Source organism: Nomia melanderi, chromosome 10 (assembly GCF_051020985.1).
Source record: "Nomia melanderi isolate GNS246 chromosome 10, iyNomMela1, whole genome shotgun sequence".
Taxonomy (NCBI): domain Eukaryota; kingdom Metazoa; phylum Arthropoda; class Insecta; order Hymenoptera; family Halictidae; genus Nomia; species Nomia melanderi.
Window position 1 is genome coordinate 2,168,159 of NC_135008.1, and position 21,285 is coordinate 2,189,443.

The following is a 21,285-nucleotide window of genomic DNA, read 5'->3' on the forward strand; positions in this document are numbered from 1 at the left end:
TTATTCCTGGTGCAATATTGGAGCCTACGGAGTTCAAAGGGTTATCTCTGTGAATATCACGGTAGAAGTACAAATATTAACAAAATATTATCATCTCTATAAAGAACACGATACAGAGAGTTCCTCGCTCGCGAACAAATTAATCCGAAGTTTCATTAATCCGACATTTCCTTATAGCGAGCTTCAGCTTCGAAACTATCCAGAAATGTCGCATAACGATAATTACCTGCGGCTATCCAAAGGAATCAGGCGAAAGTCCGAACAAAAACCGTGAATCTGGGAATCAGGTGGTTCTCATTACTAAATGTAGAATTTCCCAAGAAGACGCGGCGTGCGGTGAATATCAGGATCCCCGGGAACCTCGAATTTAATCAGAACATATTGGATTCGATCGAAAAATTGACGTGTAATGTAATGCGTTGCCTGGCATCTCCTCTGTCTTCTTTTTTTTCCGTTCAATCTCGATTTACGAGATGAAATTCTCCAACTTCGTTACGTTGGTACTTCGTTACCGGAAATAATCCTCGGTATTACGAACGTAAGCGACGTTCGTCTCGTCGGAATTCTTTAATTCTTCGATCCCGCGCGTTCCGATTCCGACGATCTGACCGACGAAGGGTCCGTCGCGATGAATTACGAAACACGCGATTGAAACGTCGAGGAATGACTGTCAAAGTGAGATTTTGATTCAAAACTGATTCCTTCTTTTTCAATTATTATAAAGAAAGACGCTTCTCAGAAGATTTAAAGAAACTGTAGCAACACGCAAACTGAATCGTAAATCGATTGAAGTCTCGATAGAAGCACTCTTCGAGTTTCTATGGAGAAATCTCGGGAAGTTAATGACGCTCGGTTTTAGTGCTAATACAAATTACTCCATTCGATACAACCGTATAAAATGGGAATTTCCAACGTTAAAACTACCAAACGAGTCAAAACGACTCATTCCTAATTCCTTCTTTAGCAATTATTATAAAGAAACACGCGATTGAAATAACTATCAAAGTGAATAACTATAAACTGAAAATTTCCATTGAAATTCGTAAACGTTAGATATTCTAACTACGTCGTAGAATGTTCTGTTACGAATAAAAAGTTTGACAAACCTCCCTCCTTATTTCTCGATAACTGATCGTTAATCCTTCTCGCCGCGTTGACGGCGAGCGCGACGGCGAATCGCGAGTTTCTCGAAGCGAGACAGGAACATCGTGCTGAACAGAATGTGGAAAATGTAAATCATATTTCGATCCGTTCCATAAATCGCACGGAAAACGCGGCCGGCTCGCGATCCTCAGTTTTTCGTCGAGTGGGAACACGATGATGCCGCTCCGAGTGAATCTTGAATTTCGAGGGTCTCTTCCCGTGTACGTTCGGGAGCAATTTATCTCGTCGGAGCTAGCCAACCGTTTACCGCGCGTGCTCGTCTGCTGCACGTAATTAAAGAAAAAATATGAGATGATTTTTAATCGGAAGTATTACATGTACACGCGTAGAGAAACGAACGGACGGGGCCACTAGAACTCGTCAAAGTGAAATTTCCAACCCCTGGCCGTATGATCTCTTTCGTAACCTCGCCGAGATAATTGTCCTTATACGATTTGCCGAGAAATGGGGGAACGTTTCCGGTCTATCTGTATCCAGCTTCACTGCGGAACATACGGCGCTCGAAAGTTTCCAGATCGTTTTCGGTACTTAATGAAGACTTTAAAGACTTTATGTTATTAGGACGCAGGAATATGTTCGATGAGAGGATACTGAGAAAATCAACACCATCTGTTTGTACATATTTCTTTGGAAATGAACAATTTATCAGTATGTCTGAAGCTAGGCGTAGGAAATGAACAATTCAGATTTCTCACATTCGTTTCAGATTTCTCACAAACGTTAAACAAACGTTTCTTAAGGAAATATGGTGTTTATAATATATCTGAAACTAGGACCAGGAAGAAATGAAATATTTCACTTCGCGACTTTAATTTCATACCCTACAAACCATATTCCCAACCCTCAATCCGAAATAATGCTCTCACCCTTTGAAATTAGCCAATAACAAAAAACACCTATCAAACATTTTCTTCGCAACAATGTCTCACGCAACTTCCATGAAAATCAGCGTACGCCAGTTAAAAAGCTTCCCTCATCAATCCAAAACATACAACCCCAATCAGACTCAGTCGCGTTCCTTACCCAGAAACCTTTCTAACAGTCTCCCGCTATCTAGTTCCCCGCAACTTATCTAACGAAACAGCTATCCAAGGAAACCATACGCAGAAACCTGCAGATACACGCAGCCCCATCCCTGTAAAGTCTGATTGCGCGACAGGGGTTGGTCCCGGCTCGACGCGGCGAAATTTCGGGGTCCGCGTTTAACGAAGAACGCTTAGCGGCGGGGGTGTGTCGGGGGATGAAAGCGGCCTGATTATCGCCCGTGAACCGCGGCCGAATTAAATTGCAAGTCAAACGTATCCGTCGGAAGTGCGCTTCTCGCGGGCAGGTTTTGCGTGCGCGTGCGCGGGCGGCCGCGGTGTTTAGGTGTTTGCCAGGCCGACTTGTTTGCCGGAATTGCGGCCTGCGCTCGTCGTTTCAACGTCGACGCCCGCCGCTCTGGCTGCGCCGGGCAACCGGCAGCCGGGAATAAGCGACGTTTTGTGTCCCGTCGAACGACACCGGCCAGTTTCCCGGGAAACTGCCGGTTTCCACGGCGCGGCCGGCGGCGGGGGGTACAAAGGAACAGCCATCACGAACGAATTACTCCGCTAATTCGATTCCTTTCTGCGGAGCTCGATGGGACGGACGCGTGCGGCCGGTGCGCGTCCGTCGAACCACGCTCATAAAATGCTATTAATTATCGTCGATCTGCTGCGTAATTGAAGCGCTCCCGTCACGCGAACGGAAACCGTGTTTCCGCCGCCACGGGATTGATGATGCTCGCTCGGAAGCCGATACTTTTGTTAGTTTTTAGATGCACGTGGTTTTTTCGAATATTCTTTGCAAGTTGGTTCACTCATGTGTGTTCCAAAGTGAAAATCAATCTGAATTTTCAGGAATATTCGCGACTTCTATGAGAAATTTGTGTATTAGACAAGATTTGATTGCGTATTCCAGTGTTAAATGAGTCAGGAAGCCAATACTTTTGACAGTTTTTAGATGCACGTGGTTTTTTCGAATATTCGGCCACATTGATTTACTGATGTGTGTTCTCGAGTGAAAATCAATCGGAATTTTGATGAATATTTGCAGCTTGTATGGGAAATTTGCGTTTTAGACGCGATTCGATTGCGCAATTCCAGAGTTAAATGAGTCGGGAAGCCAATACTTTCGTCATTTTTTAGATGCACGTGGTTTTTTCGAATATTCTTTGGCAAATTGGTTCACTTATATGTGTTCCAAAGTGAAAATCAATCGGAATTTTAATGAATATTTGCGGCTTGTGTGGGAGATTTGCGTGTTAGACGAGATTCGATTGCGTAGTTCCAGTGTTACGTCGCTCGGAAGCCAATATTAAAATATCGATATTTTGATACTTCCTGATCCTCCTGAACCCTAACAGAATCAATGATATTCTCTTTATTTACCCAAAGATTTACTTTCCCTTCGTTCTTTTCTAGGTCAGAAGGCACTTCTTTCCATAAGTTTCAGACAGGGATTTTATTAGGTAAACCGAAGAAGCGCCGTCTCGAATAGACCTCAAGCAAGAAGGTGATTACTCGAGTAAATAAAAAGTTTCTTATTTCAATGAAACCTCTTGTACGCGTTCGATTATTGTTCAGAAAATCCGCGGCGGATTTCAGTCGCTAAACGTTACCGAATAACAATCTCGCGAACGTTTACGCGCGGGATCGGACAAAGGTGAAATTCGAATTCTTCGAATTCAATTATCGTTTCAACTATATATTTTTTTTTAAAGAGTCGTTAGCATGTTCGCTCGGATAAACACCGAGACGCCGCGATTTTTTAATGGCACGGTGTATAATTTTCTCCGAGCGGAGCACGTAACCCGATTCCGGTGCCGCGCGATGCACTGTTCTATTTACTCCTTTCGCGCCGGAGCGTTTACTTTATTAGTTGTCGCTTGAGAACTCATCGGGCCATCAGCATATCATTCATCGGGCCGCTAACGAACTTTCGATCTGTGTGTTTCGTGCTCCCCTTTTTTTTCTCTCTCTCCTCTCCTCCCCCGCCGGGGTTCTTGCGCGCATCGTTCGCCACGAAATTTCGAGTGGAATTTCGACCTACATTTTTGCCCGTCGATATGAATCATCATTGATGACCGGACAAAACGAAATTTTTATCGCTCGTATTGTACTCTAAATAACGGACGACAATCGGGACGTGACGTACATGTAGCGTGCCGGAATCCTGGGAAATCCTCGCGCAATTACAATATTATTCAGACATATTTTTAATCGTCGAACTCGACGTACCGGAAATAACGATCGGATGGCCGCGGCGTGAAACGTTTCGTCGATGGATCGTCGATGAGACGATATTCCTGTGTTTAGGCTCTGATCGAACTTGATAATAATTGTACCAACAAATTGTGTTTGATTAATGATACAAATTAAATGCTAAATTTAACAATAATACTACCAGAGGGGTCAAATTTTGCGGTGTCTTTTTTTTGCAATTATTAGTAACAAATGTTTCTCTGAGAAATTATTAAAGAAATTCATTTACTACGCAAATTCAATTGTAGATCAATTAAAGTCTGAATAGATGCACTGTTGGAGTTTCTCTGAAATTTTCAAAAGTCAATTGAACTGCTCGGTAGTTTTAGTGTTAATGATAGCTAACGTTAACTCCCTGCTACTTGCACGTGAACACGTGGTACAAGTCCCAATGATTGTTATACCGAATAAGATGGTAAACAGTTGCCAGAGAAAATTCGATACATATTCATCCAACTGTTACCTTTGACAATCTCCGAGTAAATTGCTCCCGGGAGAGTATTTATTAAACACTTCTCTTCCGTTCCGATGAATATTACATACCGTTAATGTTTATTTCTGCCCTCCCGGACACTCGGAGCAAAGATAACACGTGATCTCATAATACCGAACTCGACATCTGCATGTCCGCGGCCGGACAAATCTAAAACCGCCGGATTTTCTGTTCCAGAAGCAGAAACTGCCGCGACGCTCGGCGTTTGAAGCGAATTGATGAACGAACCGGGACACGTTCCAGGGGAGGATCAATCCCAGGACATCATGAAGCAGCGAGTCCTACTGGCCCTCGCCAATTTGATCACTTCTTATGCGTCCTTCCTGTAAGCGAACGTTAATGCAATTCTACTCGTTCGTCCCAATAATCCATGCGCCACTTGCCACCGATGTTTCATAGTTTAAATCCAGTCGACGAAAATGCAGTGACATTCATCTGGATGAACGCGCAATAATTCAATCGAATGATTTAACGTTATATTTTTTTCTAAGTATTTCGCTCTATAGAATCGTGCAGCAGTCAACGTGTTAAAGCGTCTTGCATCGATATCGAGATGTATTGGTATTATTTCGAGTCTCGTTTCCGAGCCCTATTTATAGAATCGTCATTAAAGTCAGAATTAAAGTCGCGGAGCATCCTTCCGCGTCCGTCCCTCGTAAAATTGCGCCATGAAATCGTACGCCGAAAGAGGCTGCGCCCTCATTGATTTGCCATCAGCTCTCGGTAAAGTTCTCCGTATAAAAATATCGAGAGCAACAAAATCTTGCCCGTAGTTCTTGAACGACGGAAGCACCCACTTGGGAAGTTGCATCGTGCCCGCTATAGTATCCACTCTTAAACTCCCCTTTTTGCTTTCCGCACATTAATCTCTTCGCGAGAAGTGAGGCCGGCCAATTTCTATGAATAATAAAACAGCAGTGCAAAGTGAACGATATAAATAAATTAACGTTCGCGCGGCGGCTCGGTTAATCGGACGGGAAACGGAAATTATTGGTCGCTCTCGGTGTCTTTGTTTCACGGGAATTTCTGGATATGCGTGGCACGTGGAAATAAAATCAGTGATATTCGATGAGCTAGTCAGCTGCTAGAAAAGAAATTGATTGTTCAGCCGGTTTAACACTAGAAATGGTTTAACTAGAAAATTACTGGTTTCGATTTGTTTGCTTCGCAGTTGTTAATAGAAGCATTGAATATTTGAAATGATTTTGGAAATAGTTTCACTTGAGTACTACGATGAATATCCAAAGAAACTGAAGACAATCTATTGTTACAATTTTTATAAAGATTGCATATCAATTATATTAAATGCTTGGTAGTTCTAGTGTTAAACCTTGAATTAAAGAATTCAAAATTCAAAGGTGATATTGAACTAAAATTAAATTAAATAATTAAACATACAAAGGTCATATTAAATTGAAAATTAAATTAAGGAATTAATTATTCAAAGGTTACACTGAGTTGAGAATTAAAACATCCAAAATTCAGAAGTCACATTGAGTTAAGAATTAAATTAAAAAATTCTAAATTCAGTCACATCGAATGAAAAATTGAATTACAGGATTAACCAGTCAAAGATCACATTAGGAATTGAATTAAAAAGTTCAGAAGTCAACAAACGGGAAGCTCTTCCTTCCAGATCGATTAACTCGCACAGCCCGCTACACGAAATTCTCCGAGTAAAATGCAGCCGAACGCAAATTCTTGTTCTTTCGTTGAGGAACCATGGAACTCGCCCATGGAAATATTCGGTTGAAGTGCAAACGCTCTCGCGCAGATCGTCGGAACCCGGTTTGATTCGAACCCTCTCGTCACACAATTAACCCAATTCGAATTGGCCGCTGAACAACCCTTCCTTCTTTGCTGTTCCTGTCATAATTGTTGATTTTCCTGCGGCGCCGCCCCGGCAGGCATAATTGAGGGCTTTGAAACGACAAAAACAATCGCACGGCCGGCTTGCTCTCAAAATGACTTACACGAGAACACAAAAACCGGCGTTTACATCTTGTTTCACGGAGTCAACGGGAGTATTCTGTAATTAACACGTTTGAAACTGACGACGTGGGCCTACGTCATTTTTAATTTCGTTGGAACACTGCTTGGAATCATCTTGAAATTTCTAAGGTTGTTTATAATTTTGATATAATTTATATATTTTAACCCTTTGCACTTCAGAAGTTCATTAGAAGTACTCAACATTTTTTAATCAAATACCAACGTCTTTCAAACTGACTTGAATCGCACATAAATTAAAGAAAGAGGCTGTTTTATTTTAACATTTTACACGTCGATGCATTGTACAAAGTTTAATATTAAATATCAAACTCTATAATTTCGTTGTGTCGAATCAATTGGCGACTAAGAGGCGCCTATGGAGTGAAGGGTTAAAAGTTCTTACTAAAATCAAATTCTTCATACGAGACTTTACCAAATGTTTGACAGAATTTCCAGCGCGAGTTTAATTTCTAACAAACTCGGAATTTATTGTATTTCATCTAGGATATCAATTCATTACATCGAAGCGTCTAGCAACCAATTCCGAATGCCCGGAACGCCGAGAACGATCCGACGTTTCCTTAACGAAGCGTCTTCGGGCTCCCAATTTCCTCGGGAACGGAAGATTGAAATTCAAATGTAACGGAGTACTTATTGTTACGCTTAATAGAGAACTTCCCCCGGCCCCGCGGGTACTAATGAAGTCGTTTAAGCGTCTAAAGGACCAATTAAAAATGGAAGGAAACCAATCAGCCGGCTGAAAAGACGGAGAAACCTCTCGCGGCGAGCAGGTCAACTGGCTTCTAATAAGCGCCATATTGTCGCCGCGTAAAGTATCTGTCCGCCGGCCGCTACGTAGCGGCCGAAGGAACTATCGGACTATCCGTTCGGTGAAAGGGACGCGGCGAAGAATCGAAAAGATCGAAAGCTACCGTTGTCAGCAAACAAAAGCCACGACGATATAGGCGCGTCGGGAAAATAGACTAGGCAGCGGCCAGACAACGTGGCCGATCAAGCAGCTGTTTTCATCGTGACCTAAAACCACCGGTCGCCGTTAAAACACCGCTTTATTTCACTTGAAAAACAAAAAAGGGAGACAGAGGGAAAGAGACGGAGTGACAGAGAGAGAGAGAGAAAGTGAGAGAAAGAGAGGGAATGACGAAAAAGCAGAAGAAGGAGGGGAGGAAAAAGGAAAAATAGTATCCCTGCCGCAATTTTCGTTCCCCCGTCGAAATTCTCTGGCTGTTCCAATTTCCAGGCCGGCCGAGTGTGCACTCCAGCACGTGTACACATCATACTTGTGCCGCGAAACATAAATAAAACAGCGTCGAATGTGCCGCTGAAAAACAATGACGGGAAAAAGGGAGAAAGTAGCGGGGGAAAAAAACCACTGCCGGCTTTAGCGTTCAAACGAAAGCGCTCTCTGGCCGCTTCGATTTGCAAAAGTACGAATCTTTTCGGCCGCGCCGACTGTTCGACGGGCGAGAGAGGAAAAGGTCATCAAGGCGAACTGTGCTGCGTGCATTTCCCGTTGAAATGGCGACGGGAGGCGAGAAAATTCGCGGCGCTCGAGCGTCTTTGCACTTCTCAGCGCGAGAAACCGTTGGCGTTGCTATGAATTCATGGAAGTCTGAATTGTTCGTCGATGCCTCGAATGCTGGGAAAGATGAAATTGTTGCTGGTTGTAGGAATAATTGAATTAAAGCGCGGTCGCAGCTCTCGATTTTAGACGGTGAAGACCGGAGCCGCCATTACGGCGGCACTCGTCTGAAAAGGTTTAAATGGACGACTGAAGAACTTCGGAATCTATCGAAGTTCCTCGATCGAACGCTTTTGTTTTGTAGTAGATATTGTTACTGTTATTATCGTTATTGTTATTTATTTCTGAAACATTTCTAAATGATCATCGGAATTATTCGAGACTAGATCGTTCCAATTTACACTTAGTATGTTCCGTCGAGCTTGGAAATTAGATTAGGTGAATTATTATGTTTTTTTCAAATGTTAAGGAGATTCTTTTGATTTTCTTGACATCAGTCAGCTGATAAATCAACTGTACAATTCACTGAGAACGAATATTCGCGATTGTTTCGATCCAATTACAATTATCCGTTGATTCTCGTCTGTTGCAACGGTATAATAATGACGATGGCAGCGTATCGCGTGAACTCATGAATGTAAATACGTGTTCGTACATCGCGTGCACGGATAGTACGGTTCTCTAAACGACACGCTAAATGGGAGTAAACCTTGTCTCGGGGATCGGGCCGGTTTACACAGGCATACAACGGTAGGGAATCGTGCAAATGGATCGAAGGCGTATGACATACCAAGGATACGAGTATCCGAACAACGATCAGCAGCTGCTGGTTCTCCGTACATTGAAATTGACCCGTGAAATCGGACCACCTTGAACGGTTAACCATAATTGACGATCAGAAGGTACAACGTCGGAAGCGTCGCGTCGCCCTTTATTTCTAATAACCGAGAAGACGATCGAAATTCTTTATTCAGATGTGGGATGAAAAATGCAAATTTTCTAATACTATATTTGTATCGGTGTATTGACGACCATAACTCTGTAACTATGTAACTGTAACTGTAACTGTGTAATTGTGTAATTGTACATCTATAGAACTGTAGAACTATAGAATTACGAAACTATGGATCTATAGAACTATAAACCTACAAAACCAATCAACTATAAACACGTCCCTAAAACTCAGCTCAAAATTTATTACAAAATCTCCTTATTTTCACACAACATTTATCTTTAAATGACGAATCAACTAATACTATTCTCAATGTTCATTATTTCAATTGATCGTACATTCACCCTCCAAAGCACCACTAATGCGCCTCGGTATCACTGTAGATGTACCACCCTCGTCTATGTTCCAGAGCAGCCACAGGGGCAAAAACCTCCACAAGACAGAGAACGCAAAGCAACAATCACAGCAACATCAGCGAACTGCTGGACAATCTGCTTCGCGGTTACGACAACAGCGTCAGGCCAGACTTCGGTGGACCACCGGCCACCGTTGAGGTCGACATCATGGTGCGCAGCATGGGTCCGATCTCAGAAGTCGATATGGTTCGTATTTCCATCGCTCGATTTTGTTCGCTTCGCAGAATGCACGGCGCGCGGCGTCCAATTCAACGACCGGCTCAAGATTCCGCATCCAGCTCGCTTATCTTATCAAACGGATCCCAGAATTCCCCTCTGATCTCCCAGCTTTATTTATTTGCTGCTTTTCATACGCCCGCCGCTTCCTGATTCGCCTGCATCTTCCGCCATTCGCCGCTGGTCCTTAACACCGGAACGACCCATTCCCGATTCCTTCATTTCGCAGTTATTAACCTTTGCACTCGGAAGTTTTTCATTAGAAATATTTTAACGCCTCCTGATGAGATAGAGAAGATATTTTGTGAAAGTGACTCGACGAGAAATCACACTTAAATCGAGGGACAAAGCTGTTTTCAGTCACCATTTGATCTGACGCAGTGAAATTAGCAAATTTAATATTTAATATTGAACTATGTACAGTGCATCGGTGCGCGAAATATTGAGATAAAAAAGCTTCGTTTCTCAATTTACCTGTGATTTCTCTTAGAATTCAATTTAAAAAAACCATCGTCTTTGTGTAGTTAGAAAATGTTAAGTATTGCTAACGAAATACTCCCGAGTGCAAAGGGTTAATATTAACCCTAGTTAATTGTTAACGAACTGGAATTATTTCAAATTTACTTATCGCGAAAATACTATAAAATAGATAACAAGCGGAAATAAATTCACAAGAACGTGTTAATTTGTAAATATTACAATAACAGTGATAAAAATAAAATCATTTCTGCCGCCATTATACGCATTGGAGTCAGTAGGCAAAGGTGTTATGCTTATTATGCATTACGGTTAATTAAAATATAGTAGATGTTTCTCCGAGAAATGATTAAAGAAATCGATTCACCGATACGAAAACTGAATGACAAATCGGTTAGAGTCTCAATGGACACGTCGAATTTTCATCCAATCCCGTTCAGCGCTGTTGGCAGAGTACCTAGGGATCACGGGAATGGGATGAACGAAGAGTTCCGCGGGAATTGAGAGGGAGAGAGGGAGCCGATGCGAAAAACGGGCGAATTTCGGCACGGTCGGCGTGTCGGTCTGTAATCGATTGTAACGAGGCCGGCTAATAGCAGTGACGTTTCTTCTGTAGACTTACTCGATGGACTGCTACTTCCGTCAGTCTTGGGTGGACAGACGTCTGGCCTTTCAAGGCGGCAAGGAGACGCTCGCGCTCAGCATATCGATGCTGGCCAGGATCTGGAAACCGGATACGTACTTCTATAACGGCAAGCACAGCTACCTGCACACCATAACCAGTCCCAATAAATTCGTCAGGCTCTATCAGGATGGCAGGGTCCTCTACAGTTCTAGGTAAGTAGATCGCTTAATGGTTGCGCTGAGGAACGCGACTGATCGATCAGTCTCTTCTCGTCCAATTTTCTAGTAGTTTTGTTTATTAGGTCACTAATTTGATGTTTTTCCTAGGATCACTAATTTGATGGTTGTCCTAGGTTCTATTGATCCTATAAAATTATAGAATAGAAAGACACCCCTTGTTACAACTGTACTTGAGACATAGATGATTGGACTGATTAGACAATCTTCGTCTCTTCTCGTCCAATTTTCTATTAGTTTTGTTTATTAGATCACTAATTTGATATTTGTCCTAGGATCACTAATTTGACATTTGTCCTAAGATCACTAATTTGCTATTTGTCCTAGGTCCTATTGATCCTATAAAATTATAAAATAGAAACATCCCTCTTATTCCAACTACACTCAAGAAACCAGATGATTCTACTAATTAGACAATCTTCATCTTCTCACACAATATTATCAGTCTCACTCCCTAATTACTAACACTTTCGATCACTAATTTCCTATTCCTCGATACAGCCACAAGTAACCAATCAAAACTGCAAAATTCCAAACTAGGTGACACGACATCGCCTCGAAACTAAGCACAAACGCTCGTTTCAACGTTCAGAAGCGATCGTATTGAAAAATTACCGAGCAGATAAAACGCCGGAGACCCAGATCCCTAACATTCGAAATCCGCGCGTAAAGTTGGAATCGTCTCGGCAATAAATTCAAGAAACTCGCCGCGTTAGAAGGGTTTCTTACTCGGGTCTCCCGTTTTATCGCTGCTCCGGACAATCGCGTTACGGTCGGCTTGCGTCTCATCGTGCATGACGATGCATGACGCCGCTTTCAGCTCGCGTTTTACGTTTGGCCAGCTTGTCCAGTCCGACCTGGGGAGAGACGTTAATTGTCATCAGCGAATGATTAATTCGTTCTCCGTATATACATTGTTCTTGGACAGCGTACGACGAACGTGTTGCGCTTAGTCACGCGAATTGGCACGCGATTTGTCCGCAGTCCTTTCGGAATGATCGATTTCTTGTATCTTATGGATGCTGTTTGATGCTGGGACCACGCGTTTAACGCTGGAACACTGGCACTAGGTCAGTAAATGATTTAATTACTCGAACAGCAGGAGATCAGCGTGTTTTCTTCCATTGTTTCAGCAGTCAGTACATAATTCAGCTTCATCTGAAGGTTTTATATACTTCAAAGAACCCTCGTCTACAAAGAATGAACGAAACTTCCTTGAAACTCATCCTATCCAAGAATTCCAAAAACGATCTGGAACTTTCCCCGGTATAGAATGTTTAACAAAAAACTTACTCTCGATTCCGCTGCGAGAGATGAACGCAACAACCGTGAAATTCCTCGCGAACAAGACTCGCGAAAGAAAGTAATACCGATTGTCGGCCCAATGTAAATGAATAGCCCAGCAACCGCGGCAACTAGTCAACGCAGAAGTTCGAAGTTCGTAACCGCTGGAGCTGGAATAATTGAATAAGTGACCGAATTAATCTTTGCTACCTCATTATGCCGACTTTCATTGTCCCTTAAGAAGCCTTCGCGTTTCCGCGTGAAAAAACGTTTCAACGGGAAACGTGTCGCGCGACAGCATCGCGAGACTAGAGCCTGCGTTTGTAACAATTGAAAACGATGATCTAAGTCCGAGGAGAGCTCTCGAATAATCTATTATTACCGGTTTTTGTGGAACTCGGAACAGCGTTTCCGCGATCCCCATCGAATGAATGAAAACGAGTGTTTGCGTTCCACCAACTTTGATTGTACGAGGTCTTTGTGTTCCTTTTACGCTTCCAAGCGCGGAAGCGGATCCGAAAATGAAGGGAAACCCAGCTCCGCGAAATGGCAATTTAACTCTGCTAATCCACTAAAATAATTTGCAACCTGAAATCAATGCGATTTCGAAACCGTCTTGTAGATTGCAGTGTTATACAAAGGTTCTCGTAATTTTCTTATCGTGTTAGAAACCTTGTAGATTGCAGTGTTATACAAAGGTTCTCACGATTTTCTTATCGTGTTAGAAACCTTGTAGATTGTAGTGTTATACAAAGGTTCTCGCGATTTTCTTATCGTGTTCGAGCGAAACTGTGTTGTAAGATCATCGGTTTCAATCGAAACGAATCAAACGAATATACTAGTTGAATGCCGTCTTCTATAAGGGTGGAGTGACAACCCCAACTTCCCAACGGATTTATCCAAAAATCGAAAAATGCCAATCTACAGAATTCCCAGTACAAAGCCGAATCGGCAAAGTCAATAGCCACGTTCTTCCTTCTTCACTGCCTATGCAAAACCTACATTATCCCGATCCACATATTCTCCAGAATATCCGAAATATTACAAACACCAAAGAGTCCTGAAACAGCTAATTCCAGCTCACCACTTCCCCATTAACAGAAGACTCCAAGAATCGCAATTCGAAGCAAACCGCTACGATCGCAGAATAAAGCTAAGGCAAACACAGAGTTTCCTCCGGTAACACTCGCAACGTCCGTTGCTCGCGATAACGTCGCTACCGGCCGTCTCGTCGGTTACTTTTCGCCAAAGGCGGCGGCGAGGTGGAATTCAAATATTCCCAGCGTTCGCGTCGCAACGGTCGGCCTACCTGTAAACGAGTTCGCCGTGTTCCAGCGGACGGCACAAAGGGCAGCGCTGTCGTCGACGCTTGACAGCCGAATTCCTCAGGTTCGCCGAAAGGTTCCGGCGATTCCTGTGTTCCGGATTGTCCGACAAGACAAATAGAAATACACCGGCCACGCGCGCGCGGGCTCGAGCGATGTACGTTTCCCCTTTGTTAAGCCATTCCCTTTCTCTTGACCTAGTCTACTGGATCGGCTCCATTGTGCGCGCCAGAATTAACCCTTGAGCTCAAGGTGGCTTCTATACACGCGCACCTCTGCCGCGGTCTTATTAAGAATCATGTGTCCGACACGAATCGTTCTTCAAGAACTACGCCCCGCCGGGCTCCACACAGCGAGCCGGCGATAAAACCCTGCGGAAGTACGCCGCCCCTGTTCGCCGGCCTGTGCGAAGACACATTTTTACATGCCACTGTGGCGGGGGAATCATTATTATTACAGCGTTACTGTATTATAGATAACGAAAGAGTGGATCTTGAGTAATCGAGAGCTAGGAATAAATATATGTATTTAACGCTGGGTTTACGGGCATTTATTGAAAGTCGAGTTCATGTATATTTCAGCTGTTTATTTCTTGAGTGGCTTAAGTCCATCTTTCGGGAAAATCAGGTTAATGGTTACAATTCTGAATAATATTCTCATTTTTTAATGATTTCTCTACCTAGGCCTCTAGGCTTCCCACTTCACACATGCGAATACCCTAAAACTGCGCTAAATTCTAGATACTGCAGTATCTGTTGTAACAGATTATTATTATGATACAACACTTCTATATTTTCATCATCTATTATAATCTAATAGTTTCATATTCTCAATATCTCTCATTATACTACACTTTTATACTTTCAATATGAATTATGGAGAAAGCGCAGCTGATTTCCGGTGAATCATGAAATAAATTGATTCGCGTGAACCCAAGCTGGTACTCTTTCTTCGAAACCAGCCGCGAAACGTATAATCGCCGGCAATCCCCTTGGACTGATCGGGAAAATCGAATTTCTGTGGAAACTCGCCCGGCACTCACCCGCGGCCGATTGGTAACTATTAAATGGCGATCACGTCGCACTATTTACACAGCACTTTATTAGCTGCTAGTACAGCCCTCCGCAAATATTGATCCAAGCAGCTTCTATTTACTTTGCAGAGATTCAACATAGTTAAGTATTTTTCCTGCCGGCGAGATCTTTCGACGGATCGTCGCGTAATTAATTCGCTCGCCGCGGGTGTGTCTTGAGAAACCAGTGCGAAAATGAACTTAACCCTTAAGAACTTAACCCTTTGCACTGGAGGGTTGACTCTCGGACACCATACGATTCGATGTACCAAAATAAAGTAAAAAATATGACTCTCAGACAGCAAATGCTCGGTAGTTCTAGTGTCAAGTGAAATTAAGATCGCAGGAGAATGATCTAAAATGAATTTTTCAGTGATTTGTTTGACTATTATTGAAATAAGGAATAAATGTAAATGACAGGGTCAACTCTTCGCAGTTTGTAATGATTTTTGCGTCTGTTTGCGATGGTTCGATTACCATTGAGTGATTTTGTTACGTCAAATGACTGTTGGTTTCTTGTGAGGACACATTTATCTCTTATTTCAATCAGTTTCAATCACTCGTATGTTTATTTTATAATATTTTGCGTGTATCTCTAGAAACGATTGCACCATGTTCCTTTGAATTGATATTCTAATTGAGAAGGGTTGAAGCAGCATCGAAATCATCGAAATTACTTCCACCCTAAGTATCCTAGGAAATTAATACTCTTAATTCCCAATGAATATTATTGCCATAAGAATAATATTGAAGTTAGACGCTTTGAAACGCGGCAACGTATTTGGCATCGGTCCCGTGCATTAAGTTTCAATATTCATAATGAGATGCATCGCCCGGGAAAATCTGCGCGGCCGCTTCGCGCCGGACATCCAATTAATTTCGTAATCTATAGGATCTCGTATGACCGGCGTCAGGTAGAAAATTCTTAATTAATATCGCCGAGCGATGCACTTTATTGTGAAACTTCGGAAGTTGTTTTAAGTAGGCCACCTGAAAAGTTACGGGGATCGGAGGATCGGCGGAGGCGCTCTCGCCGCGGCGAAACTATTTATTCCATTTCCTCGAGGACGTGTCTGTTGCGGCGCGGAATCGCGGCGTTTCGCGTCTCGATACTTTTCGGATAAATTAATAGGGTGTCGCTATCTGAACGTTACAGAAACTTTCGTTATTATCGATTGAATTTACCGCGAGATTAATTGTTATCTGATGTAATGACGAAAGGTTTGTTATTATTCGGTGCAACGGTAATAAGGGATTAATTATTATTCAGCGGAACGGTAATAAGAGATTAATCGTTATTCGGTATCGCGACGATAAAAGATTAATTATCGTTCGGTGTGACGGTAATAAAATATTAATTATCATTGAGTATCACAAAAATAAAAGATTATCATTCAGTATCACAATAATGAAAGATTGATTATCGTTCAGTGTAACGGTAATAAAAGTTTAATTATCGTTCAGTGTAACGGTAATAAAATATTAATTATCATTCAGTATCACAAAAATAAAAGATTAATTATCATTCAGTATCGCAATAATGAAAGATTAATTGTCGTTCAGTGTAACGGTAATAAAAGTTTAATTATCGTTCAGTGTAACGGTAATAAAATATTAATTATCATTGAGTATCACAAAAATAAAAGATTAACTATCATTCAGTATCGCAATAATGAAAGATTAATTGTCGTTCAGTGCAACAGTAATAAAAGATTAATTATCGTTCAGTGTAACGGTAATAAAATATTAATTATCATTCGGTATCACAATAATAAAAGATTACTAATTACTACATCAGAACTTGCGAAGATCCACGCGAAATGTTCGCGATCATTCGATTTCCACCGTCGAATCCACTTTCCGATGCCGCTCTGCATCCGCTCACGTCAATAAGGCCGCGAGTGTGCGTAATCGCGCACGCTTATCAAACGCGACACTGAAAGGTACTCGTTACGTTTCATAAAAACGCAATGGAGAGGCGGTTGCGTAAACATTCTCGCCTGATAAACGCAGGAATGGGTCCTCGGTCGGTGTCTGACGGAGCCGTAGTTTACAGCTGAAAGATGGTCGACCCATTTGCGCATCGATGCCACAGCCGCGCGTTCGAGTGGCCGGCAAGGTCGATCCACGTATGATCAGGAATGCGTCGAATCCATAAAAAAACAAGAGCGCAATAAACTTTTACGTTCGTGACTTTATCACGAGCGCAGGACCGTCCCTCTTATGTCGATTTGTTCTGCCGAATGATTTCAAACTCGCGGGGGAGAAACACTTTTTATGGGTCCTCGTGGGACGGAACGGTTCGTTCTGACGTTGCACTGCAATTAGACGGGAGATCTGTAACGATGGAACTCCGATGGATCGATTTTATAGTGGATAGATGATGTAAGGAGTCATTTAACCCTTTACAGACGAGTGTCGATGTTGGGATGAAATGTTCATGTTTGGAAGACTGAATAGTCGACGAATGATTTAACGCTAGAACTACCGAGCAATTCCCATAAAAATTGTAACTACTGATTATTTTCAGTTTCTTCAGACATTCATTATAGTACTCGAATGAAGCTATTTATTTTCAAAATCATTCCGAAGATTCAGTGCTTCGAAGATATCAATAATTGCTAAACAAAAAGATCGAAACCAGTCATTTTCTGATACGGTAGTTCTAGTGTTAATCAACCAGTTAACTGTGTTTGACGAGTATAGACGTCACCTTAAAACTCTCAATGGCGCCAACTTTCTCAACGGTGGATCATTTATTTTTTACAAACATGTAATTCTTCGTTTCGCTTTAGTGTTTCGTTACGATATGTTTCAAGTGCATTCGGCCTGCATTTAACGAGTACACGCTTCATTATTTCATTTTATTGCGCGCAATGAGAGATTCTTCAAACTCCACACTTAACTGGTTAAAAGTCTCCTAAAACCGCGCTGAACTTTAGATACCACGGTACATCCCCGGCGAACGGTTTCGCGCGTCGATAACAATCCGATGCGACGTTCGCGACGGCGTAAACGTAATTTCGCGTATTAGCCGTGCTCGTAGGAGCATTGTGCAGGAAACACCTGCCGGATTTTGATCGGTCGCGCGACGAGCTCGCGGAATCACGGCGCGATTTCACGGGTCGCCGGGTAAGTAGTCGGATGTGCCCTTGGTGGTAGGGCGGTATCCGCTCATTTCCAGACGGAATAGACCTAAAACGCGCCGCTATCCGTCACAGATAATCTGCCGCGCTCCCCGGGATCCGGCCGACCCCGAGGATTCGCCCTGGAAAATCCATGATTTTAGATTCCGCCGACGTGGTACGGGGAGGGCGTACGTGAACCGGCGCTGGCCAAAGTAGTTTTAGGATTTCATCGTGTCTGTATGCTAATCGGGTTCGTTATTTTCATGCAAACGAGAGGCCGGCCGCGAAACCGCCTAAAGAATACGTCGTAATAAACGCGACCTAACAATAGGATCTTCCCTTCCTAGCCCGATGTGCGCCGAGGATAGTTCGCTCGTGTCACGTGCTTCAGAGGATCTTTCGTCTCGATGGATGCTTACTGTGGTGGAGAATGATCGGCCGGGAGATATTTGATCGGTTTGAGATTGATGCGTATAGTTCTTATTTGAACTTGATTCTAGACTGATATGGGAAGTGAGATGGAGAGTTATTAGGTAATTAGAAGAGGGAAAGTAATGAAACAGAGAATCAAATCCGAAGCTTTCCAAATTAATTTTGCGTAGGTGTTTCGATTGAAACTTCTATTGTTACTTCGATTCTTCTACTCGTCTTCCCATAAAATAACTGAAAAAGCTTCAAGAATAGCAAAAAGAAATTTTGCTAGGTACTTTAGCAATCATAGAGCTTCCGAATGAAATAGTTCACTCGAAATCAAGTACAGAACTTTTATTAATGATTCCTCTCTTCTCAAGACAACTGAGAATAATACATTAGAAAATCAAATTTAAACCTCTCGTCGATCCAAAGCATTAATGCGTTAACTCAGTGTCATTAATGATTCCTCTCTGTTCAAGACAACTAAGAAAAATACAGTAAATCAAATTTAAACCTCTCGTCGATCCAAAGCATTAACTTAGCGTCATTAGCGCGGTCCGTGCCACGGAAATTTCGGTCATATTTTGCTTATGAACTGCATTCATTTTTTAAATAAAATATTCTTCTATCCTCCTGTACACATTACAATATACTTAAAATTCCCATTAGCATATTCCAGTTCACACCAATCTACCCAATCATCTCACAAACTCCCCACCGATCATAACGCAAGAAACCAAAAGTCAAACTGCCCCATCTTCCTTCTTTCCACAATCGAAAAGACAGATGATTCTCCTCAAACTTATCGAAAGCACTGATTCAGCGTCGTCCAGAATCATAAACGAAATCTCGATGGATGCTCTCTTCGGAGTTTCCACAGTAAAATCCTCGAAAGTCAAATCTGCTCGCCGGCTGGAGAACCGGCCCAAGCGGCGCGCGCCAATCGAATCGGCCGAACTCCGATTTAGTTGAGTAAATGCGGCCGTAAGTTCAGGTAACCCGAATAATCGTCAGAATAAACATCGGGGCAGGTCAGACGGGCGGCGATATTGGAAACTGTCTGCTTGGCACGGGAATCCGAGCCCGTTGTACGCACGGACGAGGGAACCGCGAGCGAGCTAGCGCGCGCGCCGCAGCAACCCCGGCATTTTGAGATTCCCGATTCCGTCCAAGAGGGTATAAATCATCTCGAGCGTGAAGTGTACACATGCTCCGCGTTACGGAGCCCCTTCACATTTGCCAACCTCCTTCTGGATAGCCGGAGAATTCGCCGGGCTTCGTTCTGCTACCTCGGGCGCGCCCGCTATTTGCGAACTCGTCCCTGCCGCGGCTCAAAGGAAAATTTCCGCCCATCACCTACTTTTTGGGAATTGCCGCGCGAATCGCGCCCTCGCCTGATCCCTTTAAGGACGGGGGAAACTTCCTCGAGGCATCCGGAACCCGTGAATCACGCGGGGATTCTGCCTCGCGCGTTAATGCTCGCGGATTTGGATCGACGGGAGGTTTAAGTTTGATTTGCGGAGGGATGTCGACGTTTCGGATTGGGTGTTTGTGTTTGGAAGACTGAGTCGCGAACAATGATTTAATTAGATGGCAAGAGATCTGTATGTAGTTTCCTTTTCTCCTATTAATTAAGCAATCGGTGTATAATTTAACTTCTGAGGAAGGTTTTCTACGTTTCAAAGAATCTTCGTGCGCAAAGGGTTAAATTCGATTTTCTGATGTATTCTTCTTAGTTGCCTTGGTAAGAGAGGATTCATTAGTGACACTGAGTTAACGCATTAATGCTTTGGATCGACGGGAGGTCTAAGTTTGATTTTCCGATGTATTCTTCTTAGTTGCCTTGGTAAGAGAGGAATCATCCAGCAGTTCCACTAGAAACACAAGATCAGTTTTCTTAGCTTCCACCGCAGCTCCGTTGTAAACGTTCCTTTGCTCGTTGGATAAACTCTTGAACTCCGACCAGATTCCTCTAGTACACAGTGAACTCTGTAAAACACGAGGCATTTGCGATAGACGCGAACGAAGAGCTTGCAACGTTGGATGAGTTTAGGGTATCTATGCGTTTTATTGCTAATCTTTTGGAAAGTACCTCGTCAATGAAAAATATCCTCGTCGTATAACGTCCCTTTCACTGTTCGAACATCGGGAAAAACGTGTTCGCGATGTCTGCTCGCTAAAATCTCGCAATTAATTACAACGCTCCGCGCACGGATGAGGAACTGCGGTCAGATTCAATTTCAAACGATCCAGCTGATATACCTGTTGGGTTGGGCGGATACGTCGGACTCTCCACTTCACCCTTGTATATGCGCTTGTCTTGTCGGCTAATACGAGTTGATTTGCGACTGAAGAGATGGACGTTAACCCCGTTACATTCCGAATTAGCCGCGCGCGCTTCCGGAACAAAAATGATAGCCACCGAACGATGAGAACGGGCTTCGTTAAATCGACGAAAAATTCAATGGGATATTTTCTTCTGAATGATATCGATCTCTTATTTGGAATATTGTGGAACAAAACGAATGATAAAATTAGACGTGTACATTCGAAAAGGTACGTTTTTAACCGTTTGAACTCTGTAGGTCAAAATATTGCATCACTTCTAATATTAAATATTCGAATGAAAGAACCCCTAAGCTTATTAGATTTTCCACAAGTCCAAAT

At 42.8% G+C, this 21,285-nt stretch overlaps 1 protein-coding gene across 9 annotated transcripts in view; it reads left to right on the top strand.

The window, feature by feature from the left end:
• Window positions 1–21,285, top strand: part of Grd (GABA-gated ion channel) — an 81,587-nt gene that overhangs the window by 44,225 nt on the left and 16,077 nt on the right. For 4 of the 9 annotated variants that reach the window (XM_031993248.2, XM_031993250.2, XM_031993251.2 and 1 more), the window contains 3 exons: window positions 5,119–5,266; window positions 9,835–10,027; window positions 11,151–11,371. In XM_031993248.2, coding sequence (XP_031849108.2) covers window positions 5,160–5,266; window positions 9,835–10,027; window positions 11,151–11,371 — 521 coding nt within the window. In that variant the 5' untranslated portion in view covers window positions 5,119–5,159. Of the gene's footprint in view, window positions 1–3,619; window positions 3,700–5,118; window positions 5,267–9,834; window positions 10,028–10,248; window positions 10,286–10,671; window positions 10,822–11,150; window positions 11,372–21,285 lie in introns of those variants that run through there. The other 5 variants (XM_076371724.1, XM_031993253.2, XM_076371722.1 and 2 more) reach the window with 4 other exon arrangements.